The 23,217-nt window shown below is 41.4% G+C and overlaps 1 protein-coding gene across 1 annotated transcript in view; it reads left to right on the top strand.

Annotated features, from left to right (window-relative positions):
* Positions 1-23,217, top strand: part of LOC108791868 (neural cell adhesion molecule L1-like protein) — a 132,403-nt gene that overhangs the window by 67,367 nt on the left and 41,819 nt on the right. Inside the window, exons 3-9 of the mRNA XM_018562471.1 lie at positions 6,606-6,714; positions 11,474-11,664; positions 12,922-13,044; positions 14,217-14,387; positions 19,111-19,225; positions 20,776-20,960; positions 22,092-22,223. Coding sequence (XP_018417973.1) covers positions 6,606-6,714; positions 11,474-11,664; positions 12,922-13,044; positions 14,217-14,387; positions 19,111-19,225; positions 20,776-20,960; positions 22,092-22,223 — 1,026 coding nt within the window. The remainder of the gene's footprint in view (positions 1-6,605; positions 6,715-11,473; positions 11,665-12,921; positions 13,045-14,216; positions 14,388-19,110; positions 19,226-20,775; positions 20,961-22,091; positions 22,224-23,217) is intronic.

Consider the following 23,217-nt stretch of genomic DNA (forward strand, 5'->3'; position numbering starts at 1 on the left):
TCCACACCAAAGGTTGGTGACATCAAGCTGACCAGCTCTTCAACTCTAAACATGGAGAAGCGAGTGGAATTTGATGTTTACTTTGCTAGCAGTCAGAACACTTTTTTCACCCACTATGTACAGTCAATGCCCAATACAAGTCTGGCAATCTTCCCATAAACATCTAACCAGTAGTGTTAGCTAATTGCACCAACAAAACATTTCTAACCAACCCAGTTGTGTTTTTAAAGTAGCTGTAATATTTAAGGCCAAGAAACAGATTTTCTTGATTTTTTTGCCCCCTCTGCTGCTGATACTTACCTTACTCAATGTTAACGTTCCACCCTGTTCCCCTGCCAAAGCCTTGTATAAGTTCTGGATCAAAATGTCACTGAGCTAAGGACCCACAGTGCTTGGCCCTGCCAGTTGGCTACTCAGGAAACCAATGCTGCAACATGTGAGAAAATGGAGAGAGCCACCTGCTCTGCAATGTCTGATAAAACCAGATATTTTACAGGGCTCCATCAGGTAAACTGGGTGGCATGAAAGATAGGCAACAGTAAGCATCGGCAGTATAGGGGGGCAGGCCATCAAGTGAGCCAGTAATTTTGTCCTGAATGAGCAAAGTACAGGTTTACTGCGATATTTTCTGTAATTGTTTTTTACACCATTTCTGGTCACAGTGATAAAGAACTCCACCAAGACCTTTGTATTGTGTGGCAATCTGAAAGTATGTATTGGTACATGTATAATAGCTGAATCTCAAAGCCTTGTTAGACTTGGTCCAAAATTAAAGCATATCCGTAGCCAACACCTTTTTCGTGTTGGACTCTAAAACACATAAGGATTTTTTTTCTCTTGGTGTCTGTGTGCATTTGGGTACATTTCCCCTCTGATGTCCCAGAAACATAACAGGAAGTGAACGGAAATATCTCCAAAGTGAGAGGAAATCCATTGTTGGACAGTTGTCTCTGAAACAGATGTCCCCATTGGAAAATATCCCTGACCCCTTGTTCTACAATCTATACTATACTGTAAAAGTTTGAATTATCACACCATCTGTCTTGGTGACAATGGTCACCAGGACACCTATAGAGGGTAAATCTCCTCAGCAAGGAAACAGTCAGTCAGCAATAAACCCCTCCCTACTATTCAAAATGCTTTGTTTTTTTAAGTTTTGGAAAAAATACTTGGAAGAGATTCTTCCCTTTATTGCTATATACGTAAAGAGAACATGAAATAGGCTTGTGCAAACATGATGAAGACTGAAGTGAATCACTCGACCGGTAACACACTGGCTTTAACAGTGTTCATAAATGCTCACATTTTGGCTAGTGTATGTATTTAAAACGTCTCCAAGGTAACACATAACAGGTTGTAACCAAACAGCCTCTTAGAGCAACCCTGTAACATCTCTAAAATAATCTATTCAGCTGCACCCTGGAAAAGAAGAGACTGAATACTTACATCTGGTGGGCAGCGAGTGAAAACTTCGCTCTCTTGCAGAGCTAGCAGCACCGCACCAATCCAACATTTTCCTGTGTGCTGGATAGCGTGATCCCAACTGGGGTCCATGGTTTCTGTGCTGGCCTTTACATCAGCCTTTCTCAACCAGGGTGCATTCTGGCTTTGACAGGGGTGCCTTCAATTTTTTTCTTCTTTTTTTGTTTTTTTGCTTTGGATCTCCCCTAAAATCCATAGTACACCACTGTCTTTTTACATTTACTTTGACATCTGAGGCTGCGGTGTCTCAAGATTTTGCATACTTTTAAAAGGTGCCGTGACTGAAAAAAGATTGAGAAATGTTGCTCTACATTACCAGTTCTGCTAAAAGTGGAAACTATGGCACCCAGTGGGGGACAAATCATCCACCACACCTGGAAATGTCATATAGCAGTGGTGCTACTAGCTTTGCAAGAGAGCAAAGATTTTGCTTGTCGCCCACCAAGAGAGTTAAGACTCTTCTATGACAGGTTTCAGCTTCCTGAGTTTTTTTTAGGCAATTGACAAAGTTGTTTTATGGCATTTCTCCATATTTTTTGTGGAACTGTTTTAAAGAAAGTGTTTAGTGTTTCTTATAGTCCACAGCTTATAACTGTCCAGTATTGGGGTAGATTTACAGAACTGTGCTGAGTGCTGCCTTGATATACACAATATATTCATTTATTCATGTCATTTTTAGAAACCATAAACGTGCTGCTGTAAATTGTAGAACTTAATTGATACTATAGAACACAACAGAAATTTCACCATGTACCATGTAACCCGCATACAATTATATTTATTTAATAAAAGTGCAACTTTGATTGTAATTCATGCCCAAACATGACATAATGATACACAAAGCATATAAAGCAAAATATGTTTAACATAGTTTTTTCAGCCATGGCAAGTGGGGCTTGTTTTTGCTGGCCACAGCATTGTTCATACATTCCAGTGGATATGTGCCTGTGCCTGCTAATGGTAATGGGAAGTAATGGTTAAGTTTAAGCATACAGCCCAGCTTGCTGCCTGCCATGGCCATACCACGGTGGAGATGGATGTAATTGCAAGGTTTCTGGACAGCAGGGAAGACCTGAAAATGGATCAAATCCACACCACCAAAATGGAGTTATCCATTAAAACAGCAAGACAACTGCTAAAAACTCACTCTGAACATCCCCCAATGTATTTTAACATGGGGGTGGGGGGGGGGGGGGGAATCAAATCATCACCAAATCTCTTTTTCACCCAGTATGTTCACCCAATGTCCACTATGGATGTCATAAACTCCATTTTAACCCATGATACAGGCTTATCTTTACAGAGTGTACCAGTCAAAGATTTCTAACTTGCCCATTTGATGTTATAAAGCTCAGTAACATCGTTTGCAGTTTTATTTTACTCCATATTTGGTCAGATTAATAAATAGCTCCACCATTCCCTTTGTATTTTGTGCCAATCTGAATATGATATAATAGTAACTAGGGGTATACTTGAATTTGACCCCTGTGACTAGATTTAGTTGCATGAGTGGCGACAGTATCCATATTTGTACACTTTCTATCTGGTGGAGAACACATGCAGAAAGATAATTATTACCCATAGCTATGTTCCAAGAGAGTGTATAGTGTTAAGGACATATTTTCTTGATTTAAAAATTACATTTGTTTGCACGATATTCTAAAAACATGTTGCTACTACTAGGTAAATGTGAAAGATTTGCAATAAATATTTGTATCATTGCATTTACTGTCAACAGATGGAACTTTTGGGCTAATTGTATGTGTTTACCTGTTTTTTCCATAGTTGCTGTGTAAAAAAAAAACTGTTGTTTACAGAGTTCAGTAGTTCAAGCTTAATTTTTTACACTCTTTTTTACAACTTAAAGGAAAACTATGAGGTGAGTGAAAATCACACAGCCTTATAGTTCGAGGCAACGTGTGACAATGAAACTGTCACACTGCTTAATAGATCGGGAAGTGATTGAACACATACCGTCGCTCGCTCACTTCTCGATCCTGCCCCTGCAGAGAGCCGTGACTGTCACTCATGGCTCCCTGCAGGCATTCCCCTCTCCCCTGTCTGATCCTCCAGCGCTGACTGGTGGAACGGATGGGGTGGGTACAGCAGGCTCTGCCTCTAGATAGGCAGAGCCAGCTGTCAATCACATAGCTGGGTAGATCTCGACAGTAATGTCGGGATCCGTCCTGGCTGCGGCGGTCTCAGTATACCGCAAGCTGTAGCTCGCGATATACTGAGCTTTGGGTCACGGGAGGACGCTAGTTTGTGTCCTCCCGTAACCCTTAGGAGGACTATGGGGAAAGCACTGACCCAATAGTTCTCCTTTAAGGAATAAGAAGAGCTTACTAATACACCCCCTCCCTGTGTGCTGTGTTCATGCAGTCTCCTTGAGGGGAATTTATCAAAACTGGAGCAGACAGAGTCTGGAGAAGTTGTCCAAGGCAACCAATCAGCTTCTATCTTTCACTTTTAAAGCTTAATTGAACAAACTGAAGATGGAAGCTGATTGGTTACGGTGGGCAACTGCTTCAGATTCTGTCTGCTCCAGTTTTCGTAAATACGCCTCATTGTATTTATACACATAAAAAAATACATGTTAAAATTAAAATTGACACAAAAACATTATAGTCTAAAGGAAGCATATCAAATATGTATCTAAACAAAAACATCCTAACAGCACTCCCAATAAAGAGAAAATATCTTGTATTGCTATATGAGTAAAGAAAAGAAGTAGGCTTGTGCAAACATGTTGAAATCCTGGTAACACGCTGGGTTTAATAGATAGCTTTATAAATTCACACATTTTGGCTAGTGTATAATTTAGTTTGAAACATCTCCAAGGTAACGCGTCATCTGACAAATCCTTAGCAGACAGGCTGTTTCTATATCTATTTTAAGGGACTATAAATGTGTATTAAAGAAGATAAACAGTGTTTTGAACAAAGGTAGGTGTTAGGTGATTCTGGGAGGTTGGTTTTGGAAAAACAGCTGGTTAGACGATATAATAATAATCCAAACATATTTGATGTTTGGTGGTAACCTACAACATACAACTGTCCTTCATCTGAAGGGACTGACCTTTTTTTTGGAACCGAATACTTCCGGCGCGCTTTGCTCCTCAGTTGTCCCTTTTTTGTCTGATGTATAGATATCCATGAAAAAGTTTTATGTAACTACCAAAAGTATTATTCTGCACTAAAATCTTCATCCTGTCTCTTCATTATCTTGTTTGCTATTTCAAAAATCCAACATAAAAGAAAAGTAATGGTGAAAAAAAAACAATCATTTTTAGCATATACATTCTTAATTGCCTGTATAACTTGGGGCGTGGCCGGAGCGCGTCCATTGCCTGAATACATTGTGCTGGAAGGTGACATATCTTCTTATCTCAGAATGTTGGGAGGTATGACCTACAGCACAAGTTCTCTAACAGTGGTATGTATACATTATGGGCTTTTTCACACTTCATGTCCTTTGAGCTGCTTCGATTGGCATGTATCGATGCAGGCTCAACATAGGGGCACATAGAAAACAATTGCTTTATATGTGCTCTATCTGTATACATCATACATGTGCAGTGGTGTGTGCTGCATAAAACTGCAGTATGTGTGTATTTTTATGCATTGCAATGCATTGTAAATGTAATGAAGTACTGTACTGTACTGCATAGAGTTGGGTGAAATGTAATTTTGTGACATTTTAATAAAGTAGAAAAAAAACAAAAAAGTAAACAGCGTGATGTGTTGTAACTATACGTTACGCACCATATAATGCATGTAGGCTGGTGGCAATGACCCCTAAGTGCTACATTTAATGGGTTTTAAGCTTACGTCTGTTTGTCACAGGAAATACATTTAAAGAACAACTCAGAGAATTTGAAAAAAAAATTACCACTTGCTGTAGGGCTACCCCCACGCTGCAAGGGTTAAGTGCTCGTTTTGGTCTAGGGTCTAAAAGAAAAAGAAAGAAGATTAAGAAGATTCACTCACCTGATCCTCGGTCCTGCGGCAGTGACTGAACCCCCACCCCCACCCCCACCCCACCGCTCCAGCTGTGGAATGTCCTCACACCCAATGCCACAATGTCAATGTCACATTGAATACTCAGTCATGTGTACAGGAATCTAAAAAAACATTTTAGTAATAAGTATTTTTCTTGCAGATGATTGAAGTGAATCAAGCTTCATTATATTTGCTTAAAGGAGAACTATGAGGCGAGTGAAAATCACTCAGCCTCATAGTTCGAGCCGACGTGTGACAATGAAACTGTCACACGTCGGCTCAATAGATCGGGAAGTGAGTGAGCGCATACCGTCGCTCGCTCACTTCTTGATCATGTCTCTGCAGAGAGCCGCGACTGTCAGTCACGGCTCCCCGCAGCAATTACCCTCCCCGCTCCGATCCTCCAGCGCTGACTGGAGGAACGAACGGGGAAGGGGGCGGGTACAGCTGGCTCTGCCTCTAGATAGGCTGGGTGGATATCGACAGCATTGTCGGGATCCGTCCCGGCTGCGGCAGTCTCAGTATACTGCGTGCTATAGCTCGTGATATACTGAGCTTTGGGTCACGGAAGGACGCTAGTTTATGTCCTCCCGTGCCCCTTAAGAGAACTATGGGGAAAAACACTTACCATATAGTTCTCTTTTAACTCAGGAATTATTAGCTTTGCTGAGTAAACAGTTTCTGTTCCTCAACATAACTCAACAACTATGAACTTGTGGACTCAATGCATTCAACAATGCGTTCCCTACGTGACTGATAATTTATGCTAAACCGTTTTTGAGAATGAAGCATAGTAACTGCCCTCTAGTGGATATTCTACAAATCTCTCCATTTGATAAAATAACAAAAGAAGAACTTGCTTGTAAAATCGTCAGCGCTATAAAAATTCACTACACTTTCCTTAGAATGGGAACTAGTAATAAACGTACTAAAGTCAAGAGGTGCCTTATGTAAGGTGACCGACAGCAGGAGAACAATGGTAAAGAATGTTTTATGAGAGGGGGGTCATATTTTAATTGATATATTATGTGAGTTACGAAACACTGATTCAAATAAATAGTCATCAAACAACACAGCAGTGCCAGATATTTTTTATTTGACTAACTATGTTATTTTCCACAGTGGAACAATTGCCAACAATTATTGAAGTCACCAAAGAAGTTCAAGTTGCTTTCCCCATAGGTGAAGATTTTGCCATCAAATGTAAAGCTAAGGGAAACCCCACCCCACAGTAAGTTATCTGGTTAAGATTCCCTTCTTCTAAGAAGGTGTTTTATGTGTACTGTATATACAGATCTTTTCAGTTGTGGGTCAGGAGCTTTGGTACAGTACGTCGTCTGCACAATATCATGGAAGGCTAACTTTCTCTATAGGCTCTGTAAATAAGTTGGATGCAACATACTATGGGGAACACTTACACTTGCACAGGGTGTGTGCAGTCTTCATGTTGGAAGTTGTTGGTTAGTGATGAAGCTAGAACCATGTTAGTTCTGTTATGTTGACTATACAGTTTGCATGCACAAAGCACGTCTCCTGTTTCCTTTCTCCAAAAAAGAGCACACAAAAGAACATCATACAAATTATAATTGATCTTTGACATCTTTGTTATTGCTCTTTGCACTATTTTCTTTAAATAAGCCAGACTGTGTCCTAGTCACAATTTTCTGACACTGTACTTTGATGTATCTGAGTATAAAAGAAGTGTCCATCATAGAGACAATTGTTCAATATCATGGAAGGAATGGTCTATACTTGATAGAACAGATTTATGAAAATTCTGGAAGGCAAAATTGTAGCTGTTTGTCACGGGCAAATCGTCTTAAGATATGTTTGCTAGAGGACTAAAAAATGTGTTCACTTAGCAAAGTAAAGCTGTTTTAAAGTAGACCTAAGCCCGCGCTGGATGACATTTAGTTTAACATTGCACTGCGTATTATAAACAATTGGCTTTTTGAAATACTATTTTGACCTTTCTTCTCCCTGCGCTGCATCTCAGTTCTTTTCATCTCATTCAGCCTCTTTTAGCCATTTCCTGTCTACATGCACTCAATCCAGTGTCAGCTGTGTTGGTTATGTGTTTAGATGAAGCACTGAGATCTTGAGGAATGCTGAATTAGGCTTTACTGGCTTTGAAGAACATTATATCACATTATAGCATAATACCGCATACAGAGAAAACTTCCTGCATATCATAGATAAGTATGAACATACAGACCAGCATAGACTAGCATTGCAGTATACTCCATCAACAGCTCAAAAGATAATATTACATCTCTGAATATCAGTAATACAAATCAGTGTATGATGTTGTATTTCCAACAAGCTGCACATCATTGCTCTGGATCAGCTTTCTTAAAAATAACATTGGTGGACCATTCCGGTGCAAAGTTTTTCAGCCGTAGCTTCAGCTGATCCTTTGGCTAGCTTCGGCCCCAGGACCCCTTCGGTTCTATAGAACCGAAGGGCTGCTGTACGGGCTATTCACTATAGCCCGTATAGCTCCTGAACTTGGTCGAGCCGAAGGCATATGCTTTGGTGCAAAGTTTGTCAGCCGTAGCTTTAGCTGATCCTTTGGCAATTTTCGGCCCCAGGACCCCTTCGGTTCAGTAGAACCGAAGGGCTGCTGTACGGGCTATTCACTATAGCCCGTATAGCTCCTGAAGTTGGTCAAGCCGAAGGCATATGCTTCGGCTTGACTGAGCAGAGGTGAAAGCCGAAGCTGGCCGGAGCTACTGACTGCTGGGCGGAGCCACTTGCCCAGACAGATCAGGGTCCTTGGTTACCTGGTAACCAGGGACACTGATCTCCAGACAGCCCAACTCTCCCAGACGCTCCGGGAGTCCCCCGCTTTTAGATAGTGGCTCCCGGCCGTCCGTGAGAAAAACACTTTCGATCGAGCAGAGTAAACCTTTCCCTGCTCTGTTTTTTTTTTCTTTTTCTTCTTCTTCTGACATCGGAGACGTTGGCTGCGGTCAGAATGAAAAAAAAGAAAAAAAAATCACCACAGGAATGCATAGCTAGATTCCTATTGGCTATTTCAATTTGCAATAGCCAATAGCAAACTAGCTATTGCACCCGCCCACTGCTGCTGTCAATCAGCAGAGGGGACCTGAAGTTCTACATCTAGTGATTGACAGCAGCAGAGGGCGGGTGCAATAGCTAGTTTGCCATCGGCTATTGCAAAGCTAAATAGCCAATAGGAATTCAGTTATGCATTCCTGTGTGATTTTTTTATTCTTTTTTTTAATGCTGACGGCAGCAGAACCGCCCGGCCGATAGAAAACAGTTGGGCGGAGCTAGCTGTTACTGCTAGCTCCGCCCAATCGTTTTCTATTTTATATTTTACGACTTTTTTTAACTGTTTTTCTATTCTGCTCGGTACCACAGAGGTACTGAGCAGACTAGCCAAACCGAATGCCAGATGGAACTCCTTCTGCACTTCGGGTCGGCCGAACAATCTGAGCATGTTCGGCCGACCCAAAGCCGCACAAAGCAAGCCGATGTACGGCTGATTTCCGCCGATATATGGCTGAAATCAGCCGTACAAGCCTGAAGTGAATAGCCGAACAGCATTCGGCTCACTTCACTTCGGGTTGTTTATTCACTCGGCTGCCTACGGGAGCTTAGTGAATAGACCCCAATGTCTTATATTCTGTCTACGGCACATGCACCATGCAGGGTACACTCTCAGTTCATTCACGGTATCTCTAAGTTGCTGTGAATGGGCATGATATCGTCAAGGGTGTAACTCCTGTACGCATATGCAGGAGTTACACCATCTGTGGCCACCCAATGGGCAAACAGGATGCTTTAGAACCTGGAAGGGGTGGCAACAGAGATGGTGGTGGCGAGGGACAGAGTGGGGGACTGAAGATGCAAGGCACAATGCTGGAGGGGGCACAATTGTAAGGTAAGCATGGCCATGAGGTAAGTGTGCCATACTGTGCTGTGTACTTGCACCACTGCTTTAAGAAGTATTTTGTCTTGCATTTTATTGAATGAATGGTGAAAACACAGCTTCATGTTGGTATTAAAACATTCTCTATGCCTTTAATAATTAAACCACCTTGTTTTATCTGGAAGATGACATGGGCAGTAGCTACGGTTTTCTCTACATGTGCTCTAGCTTTTGTAAATTAGAACCACAAATCAGTTCACAAATAGAACATTTCCTACAGCATCTCTATTGATTCTTACTCAAGAAATATTTTAGTCACAATAACACCATCAGCATTGTAAACAAGTAAAATCATGTTATGGGATTGTAGCCAAAGTTTGTTCATGCACCCTGTGAATCACATAAATTGTGTACAGGGCTCATGAAGTAGTCCTGCTTTGATTTTATAGTCTTATTCAAAACAGATTTGGTGCTAATTCTTAAAGGAAACTTGTGTGTTCTACTCATGTACTCCAAATTTAATTACCAACCTAACACAATGCTCAAAAAGAGCATATTTTTCACATAAAGCAATGCTTTAGTGTCACACTGGACTCCTTCATCAGGCGACATGGACATTTGGTCACTGACAGCCTGGTGAAGAAATCCTGTGAGGCTCCGAAACGTCGCTTAGTCTCATATGAGACATGATAACTAAATGTGCTCTTATTGAGCAAGTTGGTGTGCTGGTGTTTATAATTAAAATGCTACTTATACGGCAGCTCCATCTGTTGTTTCTTACCAACCACCCTCTCGAGATGGTCTGTAAGTCGTTGTGCATCTGGATATGCATTCTCTGTTTCTCCCATTCTTTTACTTCCACTATGTTCTGCCTCTAGGAGAAAACAAAATACCCAGTGCTTCTAAGCCTAGCGCTGTCACATGGGACAGGGAAAAAGTCCTCAGCCTTGTGTAGGCTCTGACTAGGGTGACTCAGAGCTTACACAGGCCTTCCTTCTATCTCTACCAATGACTGAACAGAACAGCAGGGGGTGAAGGAAATGTATATGCTGCTTGGGATTGGGGAATCAAAGCAAATCTGTGGCTTTGCCCTAAATGTGTAATAAATAGGTTTGCAATAAAGCATGTATCAAGCCCAAAACCCTTTTTTCAAGTTTTTGGAGAGATTAGGTAAGGATTAGGATTACGGTTTTTACTACTATCTGGGGCTCTGTTAGAGAGGTTTACACTAAATTCCTGTCCTGCTAACAATAGTTTACTTTGCCTGTGTGAAGGAGTCTGAATCAGCAGAGTGAGCACAGCCCATTTGTTGCTGCCTGAAGGTCTCCGAGAACAGGAAATCTCGCGGGACTACAGGAAGTCCTCAACTGCTTTATAGCCTGTACATGACAATCCAACCCCAGTGTCCGATAGAGCTTCCTTGAGAAAATTTTAAACGCCCACTAAAAAGGCCATAAAAAAATTAAAAAAGCCAGGAATGTGAGTCATGAATATACATCATCACTGAACTAATACATTACCACAATAAATGCTAATCACTTACAAAGGTGGAAATGGGCTTTAAGTGCAGTAAGCTAATGCCACTAATCAGAAGTATTATGGATATTAAATGGTATAGTTGTCTCAGTAATTGAAAAACGTAACTTGTTCTGGATGATTAGAGCACCTGTACCAATATGTTTAATTGCTGCAATATGCATATTGGGCATATTAAACACCAATTAAAATCTGTAAGAAGACACTACTCCTGTAATTACTGTCTGGTGATGGTAATATGCTGGACTGCTTGGCAGTATCTTGCTTGTTGAAGTCACTGCTCACTGACACCAGAGACAGAACACAGCAGCTGGCATGCATTCAGGACTTGACAGTGCTGGCAATAAATGCAGTTCTTGTGCCAGAGGTTTGTGCTTACAAGCTTAAGAAACGGCTGTTCTTTTCAATCCTTTGATTAATATACATGGACAAAACGCTTTATTTTTCTTCCCTGATAGAAAATATTCCTAGCTATTTATGTACAGTTTTTGTATATTTAGACTACAAATATACAAACATTCATGTAATATATTTGTACTGTTTTTTTGTTATGCAGATACCATTGGACAAAAAATGGGCACCCATATAATCCGTTAACTGACCCGAATGTAAAGACTGAAAAAGGTTCTGGCACCTTTGTAATCCACCATAATGGAAACATTTTACCCTACAATGGGACATATCGCTGTTATGCCTTTAACACGCTAGGAACAGCCATTTCGGAGGAGACTACATTTATTGTTCCAGGTATTCATTTACCTTTCATGAAATCAACAAGTGTGTGTTCTAGTCCCCTGACCTTTGGTACACTTTCTATACTGCATTCATTGAATGTACAAAGCATTCAAAGGGAGAGATACAATTATTGCAACAATATACGACTGGATGATTGTAAGCACAACGTCACTACGCTAAGAAAAAATTCAATTTGCAAAGAGATATTTCTCTTAGTTTGGTGAATAAGTTGAATTTGTATGGACTTCAATAATCCAACCATGAGCAAGCAAACATCCAGTGTTTTACATTTTTCTTACACACAATTCTGTATTTTGCTTTGTTTTACTGCATTCACTAAGATATATAATAATGCACTCTGTAAAAATGTACTTTAAAAGTAAAAATGATTCACTTTAATAAATTACCCCATGTGTCTACCTGAGACTGAGGGGACCCAGTTTCTGCCCCTCATTGTGTGCTCTCCTTGGTTGTTTTATGTTATATATTTGATTTTTTTATTTTATTAAAATACCTTTTAGGGCCAGTTCACACCACAAAGTCTGCGTTCCAGAGCGTTCAGCCTCTGGAACGCACTGGAACACAAGCCGGCCAGCTCCCTGCAAGCACTATTTTTGCAGATCGCTCTGGACCGGAAACGCAGGCAATAATGTGCCATGAGTTCGGGTGCGGGCAAACACACTGCGCGCGGGGGGGCGTGGCTGTGATGCCATTGACTTCAATGCACCGCCACGCTCCATCCCCGCCCCTGAACGCAGGGAGCCCGCCCGGCTTGCGTTCCAGTGCATTGCAGAGGCCGAACGCTCTGGAACGCAGACTTTGTGGTGTGAACTGGCACTAAAGAACTTCGTGGTGTGAACTGGCCCTAAAAAATCAAATATATAACATAAAACAACCAAGGAGACCAAACAACCAAGGAGAGCACACAATGAGGAAAAAGGTTTATAAATAATTTTATCTAATGTGATTTTTACCTGCCATTTTGTGTTTATGGCTGTTATTTGAGAGGTGCCATACTGATCAACAAGGTATTTCTGCTATAAGATCCTAGGAATGAAAACAGGTGCTGCTCTGTATTACCACTGATAGCAGGACCTAGTTTCCATAATTACAGCATTAATAGCTATCAGTCATAAATTACTGTACTTGTCTTGTGTATCTTAATTTGAAGAAGAATGCTCAACATAGGACTGCATAGGTCAACAAATAAAGTAGATATTCCTCTTTTTGAGCTACAAATAAAAAATTTGATATTTTCTTACTTTATAGGAGATCCTAAATTTCCCAAAGAGGATATCCCACCACTGGAGTTAGAAGAAGGGGACCCTGCTGTTTTGAGTTGTGACCCACCTGCTGGCATCCCACCAGTTTCGGTACTCTGGATGACACCTGGTAAAAACTGATAGCTTGTGGCTACTTTGTATTTGTGTTCATAGAACGTTTCTTTAGTAGGGTGCACATTTTTATATCTTAATTATCATTTTCAATAATAATTAGCTTTAAAGAAAATAGGCATAAATATTTAAAGAAAATGTTCATAAAAATCCAATGCCCGCTTTTGTAGAGCTTTAAAGGTTTCTCAGATTCCACAACACTGCTTGATAGTAACATCTGCTTATCCCTTCACACAAGGTTCTTAACAATGCTTGTGTCTATGTATGTATTTGACATTGGGGCAAATGTACTTTAAAACATACCCAAAGTTAGTTTTTTGGGGTTTTTTTGTAAACCCTTTGAGATGGCAAGTTGAAAATAGCGAATGCTAAAATGAATTGCCTTGTGGCTTTTCCAGAAGGTCTCCAAGCAGCTGTGCAGTCATAGTTCAGGACTTTGAGTTTTCTATAAGCTATTTGCCTTAGCTTTGCAAGCTTTATAGCCCAGAGGTCATAAGCTTTGCACATTTCCCCCTTAGTATTTCATTATGCTCCTATATTTGCATTAGGAGCAGAGAACATCAAGCAGACTAGGCAAGATGGAATATTGATAATATGAAATATGGATAAAGGAAATGAAGATGTGCAATTATGCATGCATGCACAAATTTTAATTTGCAATTTTAGACAATCTGCATTAAAAATAGGAAACTTTAGGTCAGCTTTAAAGTGGACCTGTTCATTGCCCATGCAGGGCAAATCAATAGATGTACTTTATTGACACCCTACTCAGCAACATATGCTTACCTTCCTGTCCCTTCCCCACTGCTCTGTTCATTTGCCCAGAGTAGGAAAAAAAGTATTGTGTAAGCTCTGAGTTGTTCTAGTTAGAGCTTACATAGGCGGAGGACTGCCTCCTGGGCCATTTGTGACAGCGCTGGGCCAATTATCAAGCAACAACACTGTCAAATGAAAGGAAGGGGTTGTGAGGGGTTGTCAGACAAATGCTCCTCCATAACTGCAAAGCAAGTACCCAGAGCGTAAGCATCTGTAGAGGTTTGGTTTGAGGGGTCCACTGACCTGAAATCTCTACATTTATTGCACTCCATGTAAAACACCTTTGGAACTCATTTTCTCATATGTCTGTATGCCAGACACACAGTTTACTATCTACTGATGATTTATTTCCAGATCTTCGTCACATCGCTCAGAGCCAACGTGTGTCTATTGGACTTGATGGGAAGTTATATTTCTCACATGTAACTCGAGGGGACAGCTCAAAAAATTATTCCTGCCTTGCTGCATTCTCCAGGATCAGGCATATGGCACAGAAGACACCTATAAGCCTCAAGATACTTACCAGTAAGAAAGTTTTCATGACCCTTCAACTAAAAATGTGATGCACAAACCACAATAACTGAAGCAGATAGCCAGATCTAAACTAGAACTTCAATTTAGAAAACATCTTGTTGGTTAGATGAATGTTTTTTTATTTAGCTTATACTAAGCTTCTGCATCTGCAAGCTCTAAGTGATCATTTAGATATCGGTGGACTGAGTTACCTGTTGCCTTCATATATCTGTTGGGGATTCCATGCAGAGATTTCCCTGCCAAGGTTTTTAGTCTCTATCAGAGCCCTCACTGGAGTTAGGACACTCGTGTTCTTACGGTGATCCCACCACTGAAGTCTATTTCTATAAAGTGAAGTACCATTCTAAACCAAATCATTAAAATCTCAAAAAAATGGCAATTGTTTATTATACACAGTGATTGAGCAAACTCAATGTTATCCAGTTAAAGAAGGACTCCGGGCAAAAAGGATCTTAGCTCTTGCTGTGCGGCTACCCCACATTGCAATGGTTAAGTGCTTGTTTTCATCTAGGAGTTCTTCTTTAATGTTAACATCTGTAGTATGAGAAATATGGAGTATGAAATTGCTGACCTCTTTTTAAAAATGCTAGCTGCCTGGCTGCTCTGTGACTTCAGTACTTTCTGAGCCAGTGACCAGGGACAAGCAAGCAGATGAAAAAGTCAGAATTTAAAGTATATTTTCAACTTTTGCAGCCAAATTGGGATAACACCTACTTTATATTTTTTACATGTTCTCATTCTCGCCGCATAACTTAAAGTAGTACTAAGCCTCGGCTTTTTTAAAATGTACTGGGTAAGGTCAAGCAGTGCATCATTACCCAGTAAATGTTTTGCTTAAAAAGGTGCCCACAAAATTAATTACCCAACCTGCTCACCGCCAGTGGCTCCAGGTCCAGGCACTGCTTCTCTTAAGCATCCGGGAGCTGCAGCTCACTCCCTGTACCCTTCACATGCAGCAGGGGAATGGCTTGCCTTCTGGGACCATAAGCTTCAAAGGCCGTAAACACATGTGTCCATGAATCCAGGCAGGAACGTTCATGCATAGGTGGCTTAATGGGCCCCTGTAAGGTGACAGAGCCAATGAAGGCATGATCATGAGAGGGAACATATACATCAGGATTTGAAAGCAGACACAGCGGTAGAACAAAAACGAACATGCAAGCAAGGTAAGTGTTGAGGTCTTCATCACTATGTATATTTTTTTTAGGTAAGGTTTAATATCACTTTAAAAACGTTTTTTTTTTTTAAATTGCTGCTTACCTTTCACTTGCACTTTTCTCAAAACTCCAAAAGTAAAGTTTTCCCTTTTTATGTAATATTAAAGGCATAGTCAACCTTTTGCAAAAAAAAATAATAAATGCACTCACATAAAATGTGCATTTGTTTTATTTTGCAGCATATAAAGCATTGCAACTGTGGCCAGTGGATTGTGGGTACTATGCCCAGGCTCTTGCACACTTTTCCCCCAGCCCCTGGGCTTAACCAAGCTACAGACCTTCTGTTATAGGGCTGGAGAAAGTAATCAATGGTCTACAAGTTCAGTGATGTCTTCCCACTTGTGCTCATTGATAGCTTTGAGTCCTTCTGCTTCAGTGACAGATGAGACTTGTAGTCTTTTCATTCACAGGTCACATTCCTGTGAATAGATCTGTAAATGAATCACATGGCCAGACAAGAGCAATTCAAATATATACAAGAAGAACCCCACAAATCAGGTATGAAGGGGGCAATTTGAGGGTGATGTTATATCCTAAATATGGGTGTAACATGAAACATGGTCAGAAAGTTAAACTCAGCCTTTAACAACTTCCTGCCAACGTAACACATAGATGTGTCACCTCGACAGGTGGGCATTAATGCCTGCTGCATGCACATATGTGTCAGTTGGCCAACTGTTCTATGCTGTGTGCATGCTCACTAGCATGCTCCCAGCACCGAGACCAAGCTATCACCAACGCCTCCCATTCACTGTTTATGTTCAGGAGCCGGTGAGATGGGCTCCTGATCATGTCAATGCTGTGACAGCCAATGACAGTGATCATATGATCGGGAAGCCTGCCTCTGACGCCTGGTATTAAGAGTCCCTCAAAGGACTGTGGAGTTAATGTTTACTATGATAAACCCTGTCTTTGCTGTGTTGGCAGATCTGATTATCAGTTTTAAACTAGATTTGATAACTGTCTCGCCCAACAAAGGGGTAAAACTCTCAGGACTTGTGTTCTGCATTGTATGTTATTGAGAGGAAGCTCAGTCTGTCCAAACCTTGTCCCCCTCCAAGTTCACTTTTGAAATTGTTCCGAGTAGCTTGCAGCCTGCTAAAAGGCCTGCTCCAAACAAGCTAGAAAAGTATTCTGTGTGAATAGAAACGCATAAAAAACACATAGGGGTCTATTCACGAAGCAGCCGCAGGATCTAGCCTTCGGCTAGCTTCGGCTCCAGGACCCCTTGGTTCAGTGGAACCAAAGGGCTGCTGTACGGGCTATTCACTATAGCCCGTACAGCTCCCGAACTTGGCCGAGCGGCTCAGTCGAGCCGAACGCATATACTGAAAGCCGAAGCTGGCCGAGCGGCCAGCCATTGGCCAGCCGACAGCCTGCTTCTGACAGCTAGGCGGAGTCAGCCGTGATGTTACGGCTGGCTCCGGCCACTTGCAGAGAGATCAGCGTCCCTGGTTACCAGCTAACCAGGGACATTGATCTCCAGACAGCAAACTCTCCCGGGCATTCCGGGAGTCTTCCGCTCCTGGCTGCCAAGGAGAGATACACTGCTTTTTCAGGTTTTTTTTTTTATTCTGACACGGAGCCGTGTCAGAATAGAAAAAAAAAAATTTGGCCATAGGAATGCATTGCTAGATTCCTATTGGCTACTTCAATTTGCAATAGCAAACTAGCATTGCACCCACCCTCTGCTGCTGTCAATCAGTAGTGGTGGACCTGACTACCAAACCCAATTGGTTTGGTAGAGCATAATGGATTGTGTAAGATGTTCGGAGAGGGAGGATTAGAGTAAGGTTATCAGGCCGGGTGAGTGTGGATCACATCTTTAGGCCGGGCCGGGTGAGTGTGGATACAATCATTAGGCCGCATAAACGGCCTAATGATTGTATAAAGTTATGAATTGAATTTTACGGTAGTGGAATAATTCAGTTTGTGGTATTTGGAGAGAGTCTCTGAGTTGAGCAAAGGTACGAATCCCCTGGGGAGTGAGCATGGAGAATATATCTTGTATACCAGCCTTCGTCCACCAGGAAAACCTATTTGGGTGGACCATCCCAGGGTAAAAGAGAGGGCAATGAGTAAGCGATAGAAGGGGGAGATGTGGAGAAATTAGGCGACCTATATATTTCACCGAGTCCCATATCTTTAAAGAGTGTCGTAAGGCAGGACCTAGATGAGGCGGTCTATAGGAGGGTGGGAGCCACAGTAAATTAGAATATTTTGTATTTGTTCTTAATTGGTGGCTGAAAAAGTGTTTTCATGTATTTACATTAGCAGTTTTATTTTTTAGATAATTTAAACATTTAAGCACTTTTTTGTTTTTAGAAATCCTACAGTGTAAGCTATGCGTTCTGATTATGTGCCTCCAGTGTCTATAAATTACTATGGCAAATACATAGCGCTCTATTCACAAAGGTGCCGTAGGCAGCCGAGTGAACAACCGACCCAAAGTGAAGTGAGCCGAACACTGTTCGGCTATTCACTTCAGGCTTGTACAGCTGATTTCGGCCATATATCGACTGAAATCAGCCGTCCATCGGGTGACTTCGGGTCTGCCAAACATGCTCAGCATGTTCGGCCGACCCGAAGTGCAGGAGGAGTTCGATTCAGTGCAGAAGGAGGTCGATTCAGCCGATCCAACATCTGGATCGGCTGAGCCGAACCTCTGGCAGGCTACTCTCTGCTGTTCAGCCTATTCTCATAGATGCCGAACAGCAGTGAGTGAATAGCCGAATGCCGCTGTCATTAGAATTAGAGCATGTCGGAGCCGGCGGGCATATGAAAGCCGACTCTGCTAATGACAGAAAAGCGTCTGCTGGTTACCTAGTAACCTGTCTGCTGATTACCTGTTCTGTCATTAAGATGAGAGCTTAGCAGAGTCGGCTTTCATATCGTTGCCGGCTCTCCTAAGCTCTCGTCGTAATGACACATGTGTCCTTACATACTGAGAACCCGGCGTAGCTGCTGTGATTTTACAACAGTTCCGCCGGGTTCTAAGTGTACTGAGGAGCCGCAGTGTAATGACAGAAGGCGTCTCTGGTTACCTGGTAACCAGGGACGCTGATCTCTCTGCAAGTGGCCGGAGCCAGCCGTGAGATGATGGTTGGCTTTGCCCGGCTGTCAGAAGCAGGCTGGCCGTCCGGCCAGCTTCGAATTTCCCCTGGGCTCAGTCGAAGCATATGCCTTTGGCTCGACTGAGCCCCTCGGCCCACTTCAGGAGCTGTACGGGCTATAGTGAATAGCCCGTACAGCAGGGGTCCTGGGGCCGAAGCTACCCGAAGGGTCAGCCGAAGCTACGGCTGGATCCTTCGGTAGCTTTGTGAATAGACCCCATAGTTTTAATAAATTGTGAACTTGTATATACCGTATAAATGTATTATTATTCATGAATTGTGTATTTGATAATGGATCACAAGCACACAGATCACACGGCCGCAAAGTTGTGTATGTTCATTGCATTCTTTTGATTGTTAATAGCTCATTCCTTTTATTTTTAGATGGCTTATTAAAAAACCGAGCTCCAAAAATATTAACAACCCAAGGAGGAGCGAATAACCCTATCGTTGTGCTGAAAGGCGAGGTGTTGCTGCTGGAGTGCATTGCAGAAGGATTGTGAGTTTTACTAAATAAAAAAAAAATGTCAATATCATTAACTATTATTAGCTCAAATGAAACTATCTATTATACAGGGATACCTATGTCACATATCCCAAGAATTTGCATTTTCCATTAGCCAATATTGTGATATATCAGGATGCTTGCTTTGCTGACATGTGGTTCCTGGAGCTGTACATAGAATAACACAGGGTGCCATAAGAGGGAAGGCTGCAAGAACCAGGAAGAGACAGCTAGCTCTCGATGAAAGAGAAAAAAGGCGTAAAAGCAGACTGGCTTCTAGCAAGCACTGAGACAACGGGCATTTGAAGGAATGGAGAATAATATTAAATCTGTGCTTGTGGGTAAACTTAGAGAACTAATGGATGTTATTACAGCTGCTGCACTATAGACCCCGTGGTCAAGATTTGTAAATAAAAATAGATATGCAGCGCTATGGGTCTAAAGCTAGTTAAAGGAGAACTATGAGGTGAGTGCTTTTCACTCACCTCATAGTTCTAGCCGACCTCCGGCTGCGGCGTAGCTCGCGGTATACTGAGCTTAGGGTAACGGGAGGACGCTAGTTTGTGTCCTCCCGTTACCCTAAGGAGAACTATGGGGAAAAACACTGACCCCATAGTTCTCCTTTAAATGGGTGTAACCTAAAGGCTATTGATAAGACAATAACTGTTAATTGTGCATAAATAAAATGAACATAAACAAACCTCTCTAAATTCGATTATGCCAATAAATATAAAATTTGTGAATTCATGTGCTACAAGTATAAACCATTACCTCAGTAGAGACTGTATATCAATACTGATCATAATAGTGCTAACTATTTGGAGGAATGGATCAGTAGCCCTGAAATTCTCTTATTAATATTACTATTCGATAATATTTAATCGGTATATGTATCGGGTGTATAGACACAGCGCTGGCAGCTTCTACACACTAAAGCATTCCCATGGTTGCCTTGGTATGTGATAAGAACAAAAAGATCTGGAATTGAAGTGCCACACCGCAAAATTGTAGTCCAGATACAAGTTTATTCCAATGTAAAATCAGGTCAAAGACTGTACAAGAAAGCCAATGCATTTGGAAGGGCCAAAATTTGCCCCCTTCATCAGGGCTAAAGAATAAGAAATCATGTATGAGGACTGGATTAAAGGTAAATAATGGTGTATTAACACGAGGTTAGCACAGTGTTTGTCAGCAGCTGGCTCTGGCAGCAACACACAGAGACAACAGGCAGGCTGGTAACAATGGAGGCGCAAGCAGAGCCAATACGTCCTCATGAAGTTTTCCAGAACGACCAGAGTATGTGAATTTGGGGTTTGGTTACTTCAGTGCTATATTAACTATTTATGTGCTATCTTCTTTATTTTGTCAGGTAGGTTTGCATTTAAGCTATGGTATTCTTAAATCACTCCTATGCTTCTAGGAGTTTTCCACTATCTACAAAAAAGACCCGTGATTATGACTTTATTTCGTCTAGATGGTGTCATAATGTGAACATTCATTTTTTTTCCATTTGTTAAATACTTATTATTATCATCAATTTTTAGACCAACACCTGTGATCCACTGGAGAAAGCAGGGAGAGGATGCTCTTAAACATGGTATCGTAACGGAGAGTTATGGTAAAATACTTAAAATTAAGGAAGTTACTAAAGAGGATCAAGGGACATATCATTGTGAAGCCAAAAATCAAATGGGCTCTACTCATCGCAGTTTTTATGTTCACGTAGAAGGTAAACCTTTCCAAAGAGTATTGGCCATTCAGATTATTTATATATGTATATACAGTATTTATTTTAATATAATATTATTTATATTGACATGCAATGTGCCTCTGAACTTGCTAGGAATTTCTTTCTCCAGGAAGTGTCAATTCTCTAACACGTCCTTTTGCCTTGGGGTGTCTATTTACTGTCTGTGCTGGCCCAGCTTCTCTGTCCCTCCCTTAACCTCCCCACATAACCTTTTATGTAGGAGCTGGGAGAAGAGTGAAAGGGAATAATATAAAGTGTCTTTTAAGTGACAGCTCTGAGTAAGCTGAGTTTGCTGACATCATGTCCAAGATAGCAGCCTGCAATAGCAGTCTCAGAGCTTTTGGATGTCTAAACAAGGGAGGCTTTTATAGATGAATAAAACGAAAATATTTTAAATGCACATATAATGGGAAGATTGGTTTTTGAACGGTCTGGTAACAGGGTCTCTATAAAGCAGAATAAGCACAGACAACAACTTATTATAGGTGTGTATTTAAGAGATCAGTTGATTTGCATAATATTAGCCATCACTCATTACAGTTTGTAATAAGAGAAATAAGTAGGCTGCCACTGCAGACTTTTTTTGCCCTGGACACACTTGAAGGGGCGGGCGCCACTCCGTCAAGTGTGGGCAACCAGTGAGGTCAAGTGTGACCTCACTGGTTGCCAAGAGCTAGTCGGGATACCATAGCCACATAGTAGATACGCCTCTGACAAGGGACTATACCCTTGCTTTGATGAGATCTCATCTTACTTCCATGTTTTCAGGTAAGGAGACACCCGACGGGATATGGACAGCAAAAAACCCTAACAAGGGTCCTTACCATTCCCAGCGCTATCCAAAAAAAAATTTATTAGGCTACGTATATTATACACTTTTAGAACTGTTAAAATGTTATATAAATCATTACCTACATAGCTCTGCCAGTATACACTGTTAAGTATAACCCATTAGGGTATGGTAATAAAAAACAGTTTTGATTTCGATTATAGTTCTTTTACTAAGCTTGTTGTTTTTTTGTAAATTATTTTTTTTTAGTTTTTTCTTTTTTTGTTTTGTTAGAAACACATACCAAACATGACTAATTGTACATTTGTTGCACTTTTTAGAGCCTCCAAAATGGAAAAGGCAGCTGAAAAGCTCTATACAGACAGTCGGTTCTGAGATTATACTGAACTGTTCAGCTTTGGGGACACCAGAGCCAGAAATCCTGTGGCGAAGAAACGGAATTATTTTCGATGGTAAAATCAAGCATTACAGACTAAAAAACATGAGTTGCCAAACTCACATGAAACTGGGAAAGTAAAATACATTATCATATTAAGGGACCTCATTGGTTGCACTGACCACTTGTGCAAATGGAACAAATATTACATGAATATATATATAATAAACTCTCTGTTATCTGGTATTTAAATAACCAGAACTCTCATCTAACCAAAAAAAAAATCCCCAGTGTACTGTTCTGCTGATCTGCGGCATGTGTTATACTGGAAACAACTGTGTGCCTATTTGTCTTAATTAATTTCAATATTATTATGAAGTAAATACAGAGTTTGTTATGGTATGGTATAGTATGTGGTATGGCATTAGTTAAGCTTCATTGATAGTGTAACAGTGTAACAATAATATTGTTGCATGGTGTTTGCTCTATTTTATTCATTTGCAGTTCAAAGGGGTAACATTTGATCTGCATGTGATGTCAGTTAAAGCAAACATGCAAGTAAAAAAATATTTTAAATACAATTTATTTCTATTTAACTCCTTATTAAAGGAGAACTATGAGGTGAGTGCTTTTCACTCATCCTCATAGTTCTAGCCAACATGTGACAATGAAACTGTCACAGGTCGGCTCAGTAGATCAGGAAGTGAGCGAACACATACCGGCGTTCGCTCACTTCTCGATCCTGTCACGGCTCTCTGCCGTGACAGGGGAGGGACTGGATTCCCCCCTCCCCGCTCCGATCCTCCGGCGCTGACTTGCGGAACGGACGGGGGAGGGGGCGGGTACAGCTGGCTCTGCCTCTAGACAGGCAGAGCCAGCTGTCACTCACACAGCTGGGCGGATCCAGACATAGTTGTTGGGATCCGCTTCAGCTGCGGCGTCTCAGTATACCGCGAGCTGTAGCTCGCGGTATACTGAGCTTAGGGTGACGGGAGGACGCTAGTTTGTGTCCTCCCGTTACCCTAATGAGAACTATGGCGAAAAGCCCTAACCCCATAGTTCTCCTTTAA

Source organism: Nanorana parkeri, unplaced genomic scaffold (genome assembly GCF_000935625.1).
Source record: "Nanorana parkeri isolate BGI_ZX_2015 unplaced genomic scaffold, ASM93562v1 scaffold579, whole genome shotgun sequence".
Classification (NCBI taxonomy): domain Eukaryota; kingdom Metazoa; phylum Chordata; class Amphibia; order Anura; family Dicroglossidae; genus Nanorana; species Nanorana parkeri.